The 15,912-nt window shown below is 41.6% G+C and overlaps 1 protein-coding gene across 2 annotated transcripts in view; it reads right to left on the bottom strand.

Annotated features, from left to right (window-relative positions):
* Positions 1-13,457, bottom strand: part of BTBD8 (BTB domain containing 8) — a 98,901-nt gene extending 85,444 nt beyond the window's left edge. For both annotated transcript variants that reach the window (XM_036351673.1, XM_036351674.1), the window contains exons 1-2: positions 13,168-13,457; positions 5,152-5,349 (exon numbers count right to left, since the gene is read on the bottom strand). In XM_036351673.1, the coding sequence (XP_036207566.1) occupies positions 5,152-5,349; positions 13,168-13,316 (347 nt within the window). In that variant the 5' untranslated portion in view covers positions 13,317-13,457. The remainder of the gene's footprint in view (positions 1-5,151; positions 5,350-13,167) is intronic.
* Positions 13,458-15,912: the final 2,455 nt, after the last annotated feature.

Below are 15,912 nucleotides of genomic sequence, written 5' to 3'. Positions count from 1 at the left end.
GGCATTTAGGACAGACATACAGACCAATGAAACAGAACGGAGAGACCAGAAATAAACCCTAACGTGTATGTGTCAGCTTAGACTGCCATAACAAAGTATCATAGACTAGTGGCTTAACCAACAGAAATTTATTTCTCACAATTCTGAAAGCTGGAGGTCCAAGATCAGGGTGTCACCATGGTCGGGTTCTGGTGAGAACTCTCTTCATAGCTTGTAGTTAGTAACCTTCTCGCTGTGTCCTCACACAGCAGAGACAGGCAGACTCTCTGGTATATCTTCTCACAAGGGCACCATTACCATCATGAGGGTCCCACCCTCATGTCCTCATTTAAATCTAATTACCTCCCAAAGGCACAAAATATAGTCCCTGAATATCATCATACTGGAAGTTATGACTTCTAAATATAAATTTTGGGGTAAAACAATTCAGTCCATAGCAATGGGCAATGGATTTTCAACAAAGATGTACAGGCAATCCTATGGGGAAAGAACAGTCTCTTCAAAAATGGTCCTGGAATAACTAGATATCACACACAAAAGAATGAAGTTGGACTCTTATCTATACTAATAAAAGCCTAGGTTGTCCTCGCACCTCGTGCGATGCCCTCACGCTGCCACAAGATGGCTGGCAAGGGAAGGCAGTTGGGAGCGATCAGGTTGGCAGGCAGAAGTGGTTAGGGGCAATCAGGCAGGCAGGTGAGTGGTTAGAAGCCAGCAGTCCCAGATTATGAGAGGGATGTCCGACTGCCGATTTAGGCCCGATTCCTGCGGTCCTAAACCAGCAGTTGGACATCCCCCGAGGGTCCCAGATTGAAGAGGATGCAGGCCGGGTTGAGGGACAACCCCCACCCCTGCACAAATTTCGTGCACCGGGCCTCTAGTATAGATTAAAGAAGGCCACCAATTATACTTGCCAAAAGTCAAGTTTTCTATGGATATGTCCAAGTCACTATGTAAACAGCAGAAGTGCATGTCTTCCCTAAAACTGACATCTCAAACATATAGAGTTAAGATACTGCACAAATTCAGTTCCTTCAAAAATCTGCACTATCCATAGTTACCCATACTAGATATAGTCTTAGAACAACCTTGAGAAACTCCAACATTCACTCCACTACAAATAAAAACCACAACAAGATACCACTTCATAGTCACTAGGATGGCTATAATAAAAAAAAAGACGGTAATAATTAGTGTTATAAGGATGTGGAGAAACTAAAACCCTCATACACTGCTGGTAGGAATGTAAAATGGTAGCCTTGTTAGAAAAAGAGTCCGCCAGTTCAAAAAATTAAACATAGAATCCTATATTAAAAAAGCCTGTGGTCGTGACAGCCTCACGCAGTAACGACTGATCACCAGGAGGCTGTGTGCGCCGGCGAGTTTGGGTCTTGCGCAATTTCGAGGCGTGCATGGGTGGGAGGGGCAGCATGCACGGTGAGGTGCGTGCAGGTGGGCGGGGCTGCGTGCAGGGCAAGGCATGCACGGGTGGGCGAGGACTCAACTCTAGGTCTCGCAGTGCCGGCGGGACTTGACACTGGGTCCCCGCGGGCACCGGAGGGGACTTGACGCTGCATCCCTGTGGGCGCTGGCCCAGACTCTGACAGGAGGGAGGAGGGAGTCAGATACCCACAATATTAAAATATTTTCTCTAATTAATTCCCTTTTAACGTGCACAAATTTCATGCACTGGGCCACTAGTTATTATATAAACTCAGCAATTCCAATCCTAGGTACATATCCAAGAGAAATGAAAACACAGGTTCCCACAAAAATTTGCATATGAATGTTCCTAGCACTATGAGTCACATAGCTCAAAAGTGGAAACAACATAAATGTCCATCAACTGCTGAAATAAAAAAAAAATGAGATATAGCCATATGATGAAATATCATTTAGCAATAAAAAAATGAAGTGCTGATACATAGAGCAACATGGATGAACCTTGAAAACATCATGCTTAGTAAAATGTCAGTCACAAAAGACTACAGATTATCTAATTCCATTTATGTGAAAAGTTCAGAACAGGCAAATCAATAGACACAGACAGTAGATTAATGCTGCCTAGGGCAGGGTGTTGAGGGAATGGAATGACAGATTATGGGTGTGGGGTTTCTTATTAGGATATTGATAATGCTCTAAAATTAAATTATGATCATGGTTGCACAACTGTAGAAATACTATGACTATTGAATTATACACTTTAAATGGGTGAATTATATTTATGATATGTGAATTTTATCTCAATAAAGATGTTTTTGAAGTGCCCTTCTAGTTGCTAGATAGGATGCCGCCCAATTCATGAAAATTGAATCTTCAAAAATAAATAATACATAAATATTTTTTAAAAACCTGGTAATTAACAAATCTGTGGTACTATATAATGACATAATTGCCAATATTGGCTCCAAAATTTAGTTCCACATTTACTTATGTGGGTATTCAAACAAGCCACCCCAAGATGTGCCTCAGTTATTATGCAGATTATTTTGAACTAAAGGCAATTTTAACTTCAGGCTCAAGAGAAACTTCTGCCGCTCCCTTTAACTACCTAGAAGAACTTGAATTAGGAGCCTTGCCCATAATAAGAGATTATCAGCAATAACCTTTTGACCCACCTGTATGGTAGTGCAAACTTCAATTTAAACATCTGCTCTTCTTATCATCCAGTAATGACACTTTGAGGCCCCCAAGAGGCAATACCTCATCCCTAGCTCAGAATGTCTTATACCTCAATCCCCTTTTTTATCTCTGCTCATCTCAGATATGTGGCGTTCCCATTTGCATGAGGTTAAATTTATTTACTCTTGACAATCTTCCTCCTGTTGATTTGATTATCTGGCCAGCCAAAAGAACCAGAGGAGGGAAAGAGAAATTTTTCCCCTTCTTCACACTTATTATCAATCACTGAAATAAAATACCACTAGCCAGTACATACCTAGCCCTTCACACACGGCTTTGCCCAAAATAGGGCACAATAAATATCTGCTAAGTAAGTGTATGTGAGGGATGGTAGGACAGAAAACCACTAAAATATTATTAGAATGACACTAACTTCCATATATTAGAGAAAGGGAAGAAATTATGGGATGGCAGTGTTTAAATTACTGAAATGAAATACAAATAAACAACTCAAGATTTATAAACATAAAAAACGTAGGTGCCCTAACTGGTTTGGCTCAGTGGATAGAGCATCGCCCTGTGAACTGAGAGGTCCCAGGTTTGATTCCAGTCAAGGACATGTACCTTGGTTGCGGGCACATCCCCAGTAGGGAGTGTGAAGGAGGCAGCTGAACCGATGTTTCTCTCTCATCGATGTTTCTAACTCTCTAGCCCTCTCCCTCTCCCTTCCTCTCTGTAAAAAAATCAATAAAATATTTTAAAAACAAAAAAAAAAAACATAGGTAACGATTTTTATAATGCTTACTAGAGGCCAATGCACGAAATTCGTGCAAGGGGCTCAGCCCATGCCATGGTGGCTGCCACCTCTGCCTCAGCCCCTGCCCGCCACAGCCTCAGCCTCCGCTGCTGCAGCTATGTCCAGAAGGCCATCGGGAAGGACGTCTGGAAGGATGCCTGATCTAATTAGCATATTGTTTTTATTATTATAGATTGTATGCCAGGCATCTTACATTTGAGGAAATTCCAGGCACATAGGGGTTTAGTTTGAGGCGCACACAGCTACCAAATGGCAGAGCAGGGAATTTGATCCTAGGCATTTTAGTCCTAGAGTCCATGTTCTTAAACACTAAGACAGCAATTTTCAACCGGTGTGTTCTAAGAATTTTTAAAACATGTAATACCTGACTACTTAGTCAGGGGCACTGGCCTCTTTTTTCCTTAGATTGTCAAATTTAAAAAATGACAACAGCCGTAACCAGTTTGGCTCAGTGGATAGAGTGTCGGCCTGCGACTGAAACATCCCAGGTTCGATTCCGGTCAAGGGCATGTACCTTGGTTGCAGGCACATCGCCAGTGGGGGGTGTGCAGGAGGCAGCTGGTCGATGTTTCTCTCTCATCGATGTTTCTGACTCTCTATCCCTCTCCCTTCCTCTCTGTAAAAAATCAATAAAATATATTTAAAAATAAAAAGACAACAGCCAACATAACAATAGGTATGTGAATAAATGAAAATTATACTGATTTTTGTCAGATTGGCAAAAAATATTTTTAAAAATCTGTGTGCTATAGTATTGTAGTAATTAGATTATGTGTGCCATGAGATAGAAAAGGTTGAAAATCAATGTACTAAGGTACTTAAGACCTCTCTAAAGTCATTTAAATAGGTTCTTTAAAAAGAGATATAATTTTGAGTAAATACATTAGAAAGTACTTTCCCCCAGACACATTTAGCAAAAATTAGTGTCAAATAATTATACATTTGCACAGATAACAGCAAAGCATTAAAACTGAATTCTATTCAATTAGAAATGGGGATTAATATAAAATACTTTATCCCATTATTTAATAATGACAATTCTCTAAGTTCACCAAACACAAGTTCAATGAAAGTTCTATTTTCAAAAATGTTGACCACATAAAAGTCAAGAGAATAAAATTTATGATCTCATATTTTTATAAACACACATAATTTACTTAAAGCTTTACATATCAATAATATAGAAATCAGTATAGCAATGGTTTTCAACAGAGGGCAAAATTACCCCAGAGGACTTTTGGCAAGTTCTGGAGACATTTTGGTTGTCACAACTTGTGGGGGAGGAGCTCTAGGAAGGATGTGGAGGGAAAGTGCGACTGGTATCTAGTGGCTACAGGCTAGGGATGCTGCTAAATATCCTAAAATGCACTGCACAGCCCTTACAACAAAGAATTATCTAACTCAAAATGTCAACAGTGCTACTGTTGAGAAATTCTGGCATAGAGTAATTCATTCAAATTAACAGATAGCTCACTACTCATTTCTTCTCTCAGGATCAAACTCAAGTTAGTATGTAGCCTCTACCAATACTAAGTCTCCTAGTACTCTAATACTAATACTTAGCCTCTACTAATACTAAGTTAACTTGGAATTTAAATGAATGGATTTTTCTTAGAACTTTATAAAAATATATGAAATAACATACATGTTTAAAAAAATGATTACATATTAGACTTAAATATAAGAGAAAAAAAAATAAAGAAAGCACTTACTGTAAAAATGTTCTAAATTCTGAAGCTTCAAAGTTCTCCACAGCAATAGGCTCATGACTTGTTAAATTATTTGATGTCTGTCCAATACTATGAAAATAGAAGTCAGGAACCCTTGCAAAAAGGACTGCTCTGTGTGCTTTGAACAAAGTACAACCTATAGAGAAAGTAACATCTGTATGGATTTCTTCCCTTAGGAGCCTGTCAGGAATAGAAAGAAACAATAGTTTAATTAGTGACACAAATATATACTATACCCATTTTTATAAAGTTTTAAAAATAACAAAAACAAAATAAATACAGAGGTAACATAAAATAAATATGTTAATATAAAAATGAGTTTGTTTTTAGTTCATTTCAAAGAACACTATTTAATATTGGCTATGAATCTAATTTTCTAAAAGTTACACGTGAAAACCAAAGTAATTTCATTAAAAGAGTAAGACTACTTTTTCAAAAAGTATTTTTTTTATTCCTTTTAATAATAGTAAAATTTAGCCCTGACTGGTTTGGCTCAGTGGATAGAGCATCAGCCTGCGGACTGAAAGGTCCCAGGTTTGATTCCGGTCAAGGGCATGTACCTGGTTGCGGGCACATTCCCAGTGGGAGGTGTGTAGGAGGCAGGTGATAGATGTTTCTAACTCTCTATCCCTCTCCCTTCTTCTCTGTAAAAAATCAATAAAATATATTTAAAAAAATAGTAAAATTTATCTCCTGCTATTTATGTTGATTTTCTATTTTAGATTTATTTTGAGAAAAACAAAGTTATAATATAGTTGACATTGTACAGAATCAATTTTTTTTAATCTTACTAAAATTGAAGTCAGAAAAGTAAATAGTCAACAACACCAGCAAAGCAGATATAACAATAGATAACAGATTAGAAACTGGCACACTTTGTTCTGACCATTGTTAAATACCAAGTCTAAAATGCAGACTTGGCTTCAAGAATGTGACATTTAAGCCCTTTTCCACCACCTCCCCCATAACAAACACAACTAACCATGCTCTAATCTATTATTAAAATGATTTTAAATCCATTCAAATTCTTTTATTAATGGACAGAGATAGCCCACTGATTAATGTGTGTAGTAAGGTGATGGAAGAACAGAAATCAGTATCATTATAGAAACTGTGATAATATAATCTTTGTCTCTATGGTAAGTATATATTTTACTTCATATTACTATAACATTATCATCAACAAGATATGTATTCTCAGAGGACTTGTATTTGCAGTGTATAATTGGCAATCACACCAGTTCTCTATAGGAGTCCAAGTAATGGATAAAGATATCCATTACAGTGAAAGCTTAGAATGTTGCCATTAACACACTCCCCTAAGACCAAGTTAATGGCTCTTTTTCTGTTCCCATCGCACTCAGTACATACCTCTATTACAGTACTTCTGTCATTGCATCATCATTTTTATGTGTTTTTCTCCCTATTAGACAATGAACTCCCCAAAGGCAAAAACTGTGTATCTTCAGTATATACTAAGAGCTCAATATCTGCTGTTAAATTCTGTTGTATTTTATCCTAAACAAGACAAATGCTTCAGAGCAAAGCTTTTAGAACCTTGGGAATGATGAGCAAACAGATGCATTTTAGTCAACATTTTCATCAATAATTTATTTTCATAGTTGATTTTTAAATTTATAAAAAAATGTATTGATTTCTCAAAAATTAATACAAATTCAAGTTGTACAAATAATTTGTTCATTCTTCCCACCCACCTTCTTTCCATCCCCCACTTCTTGCCAAGTGAATAAGGAAGCATTGCAGTTGGTAGCCATACAACCTTCACTAGAGAATCTGTTTTGATCATAATAGATGCTCATGAGTATTTGAAAAATTTAAAAAAGTTAATGTGTTAAAAAAATTGTTAATGTGAAAATATAGTGCTTTTTATTTTATAAAACCACTTGTATCAGTTACAAGTAACAATATCTGTATCAGACCTCTTTTTTTTTTTTTTTAGGAAGAAATGCATGTAATTTCTGTCCCTGACGGAATGTATTAAAAATAAGCAAACACCACCAACAAGTAAACAAGTACTACAATGTAAAAATACTTTTTAAAAAAACCAAAACCCTCACATGCATAAATGAAAAACTGCACACAAAGAACTCACATCTTTTCAAGCTTCAACAGTAAATATTTTGCTACTACTTATTAAATACTGCATGGTTTTCCCAAGCTAAGATGAAACCACATCATGAATCAATGAGCAATTTGCATTTTCTTTCATTATCTACTCAAAGTCATGCCTACTGCACCTCTAAATATTTTATTAAATCCAATTATACAGCAAACACTCCCAAAATAAACTTAGATTGTATAGCAGTTTTACTTAACTGTATATAAAATGCTGTGTTGTGACAGATATCAACTATCCATTAGATACTGAATCAGTTTTTCTTATGTATCAGACCTCTTAAGAGAGGTTTAATGGCTCATATAATAGTAAGATCTAAAAGGACAGGTAGAGCAAAGGCTCAATGATGTCAAGGCTAGCTTCTTTCCACATCATTTCTCTACCAACAACTACTATATTAACCTATCTAAAGCATTTTAGATTGCTGATTAAACCTAATTATCACTAAAAATTTATTGAACAAGTACTATGTACTAAGCACTGGGGACATAAAGATGCCTAAAACATAATATCTGCCCTCAAAGAGTATATAGAATAATAACAGGGAGGGCATGCCTGAAAATTGAAGAGCATGATATATTCAACAGCACAAATAAGTAAATTTTGTTCAGAGGCAGACATAAGAGAAGACCTTATAGAGGACATGAAAACCAAACTGGGATTTTAAAGACTGAATAAGAGTTGGTCAGAGAAACAAAGCAAGGTAGAAAGGAATTCCTGATATATATATATGAATTGGTCAGCAGAGTATTGAGATGATAAGTGGAAGATGAAGCTGTAAGGATAAAGATGAATAAGAGGCAAAAAGCCTGACTCAGTGGTTGAGCGTCAACCTATGAGCCAGGAAATCGTGGTTCGATTAACGGTCAGGGCACATGCCTGGGTTGTGAGCTTGATCCCCAGTGTGGGGCCTGCAGGAAGCAGTTGATCAATGATTCTCTCTCATTATTGATGTTTCTACCTCCCTATCCCTTCCTCTCTGAAATCAATAAAAGTATATTTTTAAACAAAGAGGCAAAGAGCTAAATTCTATCTTACAGTTGAAGGGGAATCACCAAATGGTTTGAAACATGAATAAATTTATTTTTCAAAATATCATCTGTTAGCTGTGTAGAAGAGGAATTAGGGGAACATGAGAATGAAGACTACTATATAGCACAGATGAATGATGTAAAGGAATTATGCCAGGAGAAAATGAATGGTGACAGAGAATAAGGATAGAATTAAAATATATTTAAGTAATAAAACTGGCAATAGTTGGTGACTGGATATAGAAGGTGAAGGGAATAAGGTAGGATCTCTCTATTATTTGGTTTGGCCACCAACCTTTAATCTATATCTGCTCTTCCAACTTCCCTACTATACTCCAGATATATTCCCAATGGTCTCTTTGATATGGCTTCTGAACATTCACATGTTCCTCCCTTTCAAATGTCCTAAGATTTGGCACCACCTTCTATGTTTTCCTCTCCCTGTTCCTCCACATGTAATTGGTCACCAAGCTCATCAGTTACCATATGAATCCCTTTCACCTTTTCTATTTACCCCACCATTATGTATCTCCAACTATTACAAAATCTCCTGGCTGGTTTCCTTGTTTCAATTTCTCTTTCCTCAATTAAAAACCTAAATATGTTGATCCTTTATTTAAAAAAACAAACAAAAAAACAATGGGTACACCTGAAACTAATCCTATATAATAAAAGGCTAATATGCAAATCAACCAAACGGTGGAATGACCAGTTGCTATGATGCGCACGGACCACCAGGGGGCAGAGGTTCAATGAAGGAGCTGCCCCCTGGTGGTCAGTGTGCTCCCACAGAAGCTGGGCTCACGGCTGGCAAGCACAGCAGCGGTGGCAGGAGCCTCTTCCACCTCTGCGGCAGCACTAAGGATGTCCATGGGGAGTGGGCCTAAGCTGTCAGTTGGATATCCCCCGAGGGCTCCCAGACTGTGAGAGGGTGCAGGCAAGGCTGAGGGCCCTCCCCAAGTGCATGAATTTTGTGTACCGGGCCTCTAGTATAAAATAATACTGGATGTAAAAGAAAAAAAAGCTCCCAATGGCTTTTCACTGCCTCCGGATACATTCCAAACTTTTTACTGAAAAAAGACCTCTATGATTTAGTGTCACTTTATCTATTTACCCTCATCTATTGTCACTCTGATTGCCTGCCAAACCCACAACCTCCTCTGAAATAAAGCTACCAAATTCGTTTATTATTTATATACTAGAGGCCTGGTGCACAAATTTGTGCACTGGTGAGGTACCTCAGCCTGGCCTGCAGGGATCGGGCCAAAACTGGCTCTCCAACATCCCCCAAGGGGGTCCTGGATTGCGAGAGGGCACAGGCCAGGCCGAGGGACCCCACTGGTGCACGATCGGGGCCTGGAAGGGACCATGGGAGGGCTCCAGGGTGTGTCTGGCCCATCTCATCCAGTCCCAATCAGCTGGACACCAGCAGCAAGCTAACCTACCAGTTGGAGCATCTGTCCCCTGGTAGTCAGTGCGCATCATAGCGACTGGTTGATCAGTTGGACACTTAGCATATTAGGCTTTTATTATATAGGATGGCCCTCCTTAGTACCACATGACCCTGATACATCTGAATGGGCAACAGACTGAGACAAGGTTAGCCATCAGCCAATATGGTAGTTAAATAAGTAAATTCTGGCAGAAACATTCTGTAGTAAACAGGGACCAACTGATCACACTCTAAGTGTTGCAAAGCTGACCCAAAGTGGAGTAAGAAAAAGAAATGTGTGCGAGAAGCAAAGATGAAGGAACAAAGTTACTGGAAGATCAGTTTACTAGTATATAACTAGAGAAGGCAGACTGGGTTCAAATTCTAGTCATGTCACCTTGGGCAAGTCACTCTAATATCTCCAGAGCCAGACTGCCAACATTCTTCTTCCAACTCCACTGCTTGTCCTCTAACCCACAGTTTCCTTTTATGTTAAATGGAAATAATAACAAGATTTACCTTACAGAGGAGTAAATAAACCATTACATGTCAGCCCAGGGTCTAGCTCAGGGGTGGGCAAACTTTTTGACTGGAGGGCCACAATGGGTTCTTAAACTGGACTCAGAAGAAGGAGCTGCGGCCATGTTTCCCGACGTTGCCATGTTAACACTGCTGCTGGTGAAGGAGCGGAGGGGAGAGGAAGAGGACCCTCCACTCTTTCGGCTCCGCGGGCCGGATAAAACAGCCCAACGGGCCGGATCCGGCCCGCGGAGCCGTAGTTTGCCCACGGCTGGTCTAGCTAATAGTAGGATGGCAAGAAGTATTACGTATTTTTACTACCATTGTCCTGAATAATGGTCCATTTCACAGTTGCTGTTATATCCCCAGCAACTTTCCAATTCTACATCAGATCTCAGATATGGCTTTTTTATGTTGAAACCATTTCCTGTTTTTCCTTACTTCTTCATATATCCTAATGCCTCAGGTAACCCAGAGGTATTTCTGTTCCCTGCTGTTTAGAAGAATCTAATACAACTTGCTTTCCCAGACTATATCAAGCTCTCTCAAATCTCCATTCCCCTTGTTTAAATACCCTCTGATTTCTCCCTTACTAAGCTCTACCTAATCAATTTTAATCAACCCCAGAGATCATTCAGATGTTACCTTATAAAGCCTTCCACAACTCACTTGGGTCCCAGCATCACTTTTGTTTGGTTATTCTCTCTCACTAGAGTGAAAACACAAACACCAAAGCCATGTCTTATTAACCTTTGATTCTAAAGGAGCTTGCTCCTACAGAGCCAGGTAGGTGCTAGCTACTTCATTAATATTTATAAAATAAATCAATGATATTGCTGTGCTCAAAGAATAATAGCATTTAAGTAGGATGGGTGAGCATGTGAAGTTTTTTTGTAATTAAAAAGATGCTGCACCTATTTTTTAATTTTTACTTTTTTAGAGAGAGTGGGAGGGGGAGTGACAGAGAAAGAGATACATCAATGTAGAGGTACGTGCCCTCGACTGGAATTGAACCTAGTACCCTTCAGTCTGCAAGCCTATACTCTATCCACAGAGCCAAACCAGCTAGGGCCTGCACCTATTTTTCTTTATTTTCAACTAGAGGCCTGGTACACTCAGGGGGTCCCTCATCCCGTCCTGTGCCCTCTCACAGTCCAGGACCCCTCAGGGGATGTCCACCTGCTGGCTTAGGCCCGCTCCCCAGGGGATCAGGCCTAAGCTGGCAGTCAGACATTCCCTCTGGCAGCCTGGGAGCCCTCAGGGGATGTGCGACTAGTCATGTCACCTTGGGCAAGTCACTTTAATAATCAGTGGGATATCCTTAGCACTGCGGAGGAGGTGGGAGAGGCTCCCGCCACTGGCGCTGCACTTGCAGCCCTGAGCCCGGATTGTGGCTGAGCGGAGCTCCCCCTGTGGGAGCACACTGACTACCAGGGGGCAGCTCCTGCATTGAGCGTCCACCTCCTGGTGGTCAGTGCATGTCATAGCAACTGGTTGTTCTGCCCTTAGGGTCAATTCGCATATTACCCTTTTATTATATAGGATAAGAACTTGGGAGTACAGGGTCCTGTCCTTAACTGCTGCTAGAATGAAGATAAATTGTTCACCTGCTGTACTTTTAATCTAATTTTCTTTATATAAACTAAATATGTTATCTTCCTTAAATTCATGACACCTTCTGCTCACAGTACAGCCAGAAGAATAAAGTCACTGAAGAGGAGCATCTTATCCTTAGAGACACACCCTAGAAACAGAACTTCAGTCTTGTTTTTTCCATCTTTTCCATCCATCCACCACTGGTGGAGACAAAGGAGCACCTCTGGTAGATAGGCCCAAATTAAAAGGAAATGTTTTTAACCTTATAAAGTTCATTTTATAGCTGCTGGAGCCTTTTAAGTGTGAGTGAAAGTGCTTTTTAAAAAAAAAAAAAATGTAGAAAGCTGCACAACTGTTAGTTATTAGTAGTAACTGTGTTTACTCTAGTTCAGTAGTTCTCAAAGTGTGGCCGGGCCAGCAATACCAGCATCACCTGAGACCTTGTTAGAAATGCAAAAACTTCAGGTTCAACCTGGACCAAATGAATCAGACCTATGGACTGGGACCCAGTAAATCTAAATTTTAACAAGGCCTCCAGGTGATTTCGATGCACACTGAAGTTCAAGAATCAATGTTTTGGTGGAAATGGAAATTAGCTCGGGAATACTTCTAAGCTTCATTTTCCTTAGAAACTGAGGTGACTTTAGCTGGAGTTACCATAGTCTGGGTTAAGCGTCACAACAACCCTCCATCTGCTTGGGTCTGCAGGAAGCGGGCAGTTGCTGGGAGCTGTAGAGGGTTCTAGGTGGAGAGGGGACGCCAGGTTGCAATAGGGAAGTATTTCTATGTCAGCACTTGTGCCAAATTGTTTAAACAGAGCTTGGAAGAAAGAGACCTCCAAGGCTCCAGTAATTTGTCCTATGTTTCCTCATTCTAAATATTCTTTTTTTTTTTTCTGCCTAATTTTATCATTTTTCTTAACGCTGCTTAAGCTTAGCAAAACGTGTACGTTTCAGGACCGCGAACCCTGGAGGCACCCCGACCTTAGCGAGATGCCTTTCAAGACCTAAGCCGTGTCAGAGTATTTTGGCATCAACTGGTGCTGCCCAGAACGATGATGCTGATTTTGGTTTTCTTTTGGAATCTGGTGCGTGGTCTCCGAGCAGCTCGCAACTGGTTTCTGCGGGAGGGCGGACGGCTCCGTGGGGAGACTGCTGAACACCCCGCAGCGGCCCGAGGCGCGGGGAACGAGGTGGGGACAGAGCCGGAGAAGAGCCACGGCGGCGGGGGCGGCGGGGGGCGCGCGGAGCACTGGAGCGGCCCGAGTTCCCGCCTCCTCCTACCTGAGCAGATCCTGGCTGAGCTGCTCCGACACCAGCGCCTTCAGCCGGCGCCGCTCGCACGGCCCCTTCCTCGGCAGCCCCGGAGTGCACGCTGCAGGGGGCCCCACCGGTGCCGTCGGGGCCGCGCCGCCCTCCCCGCGGCGGGCCATGTCCCGCGGAGGCTGGCGGCGCCTGCGGGCTCAGGGCGCAGCCTCCCGCCCCACCTCCGGAGGAAAGGGGCGGCTCCGACCGAACGCTCGGCTCCGACCGGAATCCGCCCCCTCGGGGAACAGGTGGACGCCTCCTGGCAGTTTATAGACGGTCCCTGCCCGCCGCCGAACTGCAGTTCGGGACAAGCCCGGAGGCGGGGCCGCGCCGGCACGTGACCGGGGAGGCTGTGCGCACGCGTAGTAGCTGTGTTTACCTCGGCCGGCCGGTACCCGGCCCCGCTTTGCTCCAGGGGCAAGCGGTTCCCTCGGGACTGACCGGGCCCCGTCATTCCTCATCCCCGCTCCTCTTCTTTGCTTTCGGGTTGTTGCTAGTCATTCATTTTCATAGATGTTTTATTGAGAGCTAAGTTCTAATCAACGCTTGCAGCCTTCCTACACTTTGTGGGATGTCAGAGCATCCCCCCACCCGCGACACACACACACCCCAACACACACACACACACACACACAAGGTTCACAAGACCCTTCCAGCGGCCAGTGGCACTCCCTTACTTAAATGGCTTCGGGCAAGAAAAATTGGGGGTTCTGGGGTGCAGGGGAGAACATAAAATCAGCAGGGGTCAGAGCACTCCTGAGTCCCTGCAGAGGGTGTGTACAGCATCGAGAGCAGCGCATATAATTGCTGTTGGACTTGAGCTGAGAAATGTTGGGCTATATTACAGCGCGCTGCTTATAAAGCCACAAAATGACTGTGAAGAGAGGAGGTAAAGTTGTAGGGACAGAGCCTTGGAGTAGGGAAGTGGGAGGATTGAGGAGTTAGAGAATTTTGAATATTTTGGCCTGAAGACAATAGCTGTAGTGGAATTCTTTTTTAAAAATTTTAATTTTAATACTATACTTTCTCCAAAGAAAGAAAGCTCATTCGTTCTATTTCATTCAGAAGCTCTATACAAGGTAATGAATAAAATACTAAAATTGCTTGGAAAATACACGGACCTTGTACCATAAGATTGGCCAAGAAGTAGCCATTTCTCCAAATAATGCCCTTCTCAATTGTTCAGACACCTTAATTAAAATGTAACTGGATAATTGATTCCTATTCCTGTAGAAAAGAGGAGTGTCAGAAATAATATAATGGTTAATATTTATTGAGTGTTTATTAGGTGAGAAAACTGCCCTACCTGCTTTATATGTATTAATTCAATTAATCCTCACAACCACCATTTAGGTAGATACTGCTATGAGCCCTGTTTACATATAAGGAAACGTGCAAATTTAAATGATAAAAATGTAAAGAAACACAAGGAAGTGAAAACATGAAAGTCAGGAAAATAGCTTGCTTTTGGGAGGAAGGAGAAGGTTGTAATTATGCTTGGGGGACTGGGAATCTGAAAAAGTGTTGTCTTGATCCAAGTGTTTGTGACAAGAATGTTCATCTTGAAAAATATTACATTTATGCCCTAGTCCCGTGGTTGGCAAACTGCGGCTCACGAGCCAAATGCGGCTCTTTGGCCCCTTGAGTGTGGCTCTTCCACAAAATGCCACAAAATATCACGTGCTGGTGTGCACATACAGTGTGATTGAAACTTCGTGGCCCATGCGCAGAAGTCAGTATTTTGTGGAAGAGCCACACTCAAGGGGCCAAAGAGCCACGTGTGGCTCCCGAGCCGCAGTTTGCCGACCACTGTCCTAGTCAGTTTGGCTCAGTGGAGAGAGCATCGGCCTGCAAACCAAAGGGTCCCGGGTTTATTCTGGTCAAGGGTATGTACCTTGGTTGTCTGGGTAGCCTTGATTGCAGGCTCCTCCCCAGCCGGGCCCTCTTCGGGGCTGTTGCAGGAGGCAACCAATCAATGTGTTTCTCACACATTGATATTTCTCTCTCTTTCCCGCTCTCTTCTACTCTCTCTAAAAATCAATAGAAAAATATCCTCGCGCGAGAATTTAAAAAAATTAGAAGAAAAATATTATATGTCTTTAATATATATTATATACTTATGTATTAACTGTTAGCTACAGATTGATCTGTATTTGTTTTACAATAAAAATAATTTTGTGTTACGTATTATGTTAAACATTTTGAGTTAAAAGGTAGTGTATAATAGCCCAGCCCATATGGTTCAGTGGTTGAACATTGGCCCATGCACCAACAGGTCACTTGTTGGAATCCAGATTAGGGCATATGCCGGGGTTGTGGGCTTGATCCCCAGTAGGGGTTGTGCCAGAGGCAGTGGGCAGCTGATGGATGTTGATGTTCTCTCTCATTCATCCATGCTTCTATCTCTCCCGCTCTCTTCCTCTCTCCCCCTAAAATCAATAAAAACATATATTTTTTTAAAACGGTAGAGTATAATAAATGACCCGCAATTCCGCTTCTGGTCTGATGGAGGGGGCTTTGCTAGGGTCACGTTAAGCTGCGAGTGGTTTCAGGGGCGTCTTTAAGAGTCAGCAACATGGCAGAAGACATCAAGAGCAAAATCAATAGCAACCCTTTTGACAGCCACTTCAACCAGAACCAGACCAGAAACTGTTAGCCAAACTACCTGGACCTCCTCCACTGTGAGAAGGCAATGACCGCTAGAGGGGGTGAAGTCTCCAT

The sequence above is a fragment of the Myotis myotis genome, unplaced genomic scaffold (assembly GCF_014108235.1).
Source record: "Myotis myotis isolate mMyoMyo1 unplaced genomic scaffold, mMyoMyo1.p scaffold_m19_p_2, whole genome shotgun sequence".
Taxonomy (NCBI): Eukaryota; Metazoa; Chordata; class Mammalia; order Chiroptera; family Vespertilionidae; genus Myotis; species Myotis myotis.
This window is presented reverse-complemented; position numbering and strand designations above follow the sequence as displayed.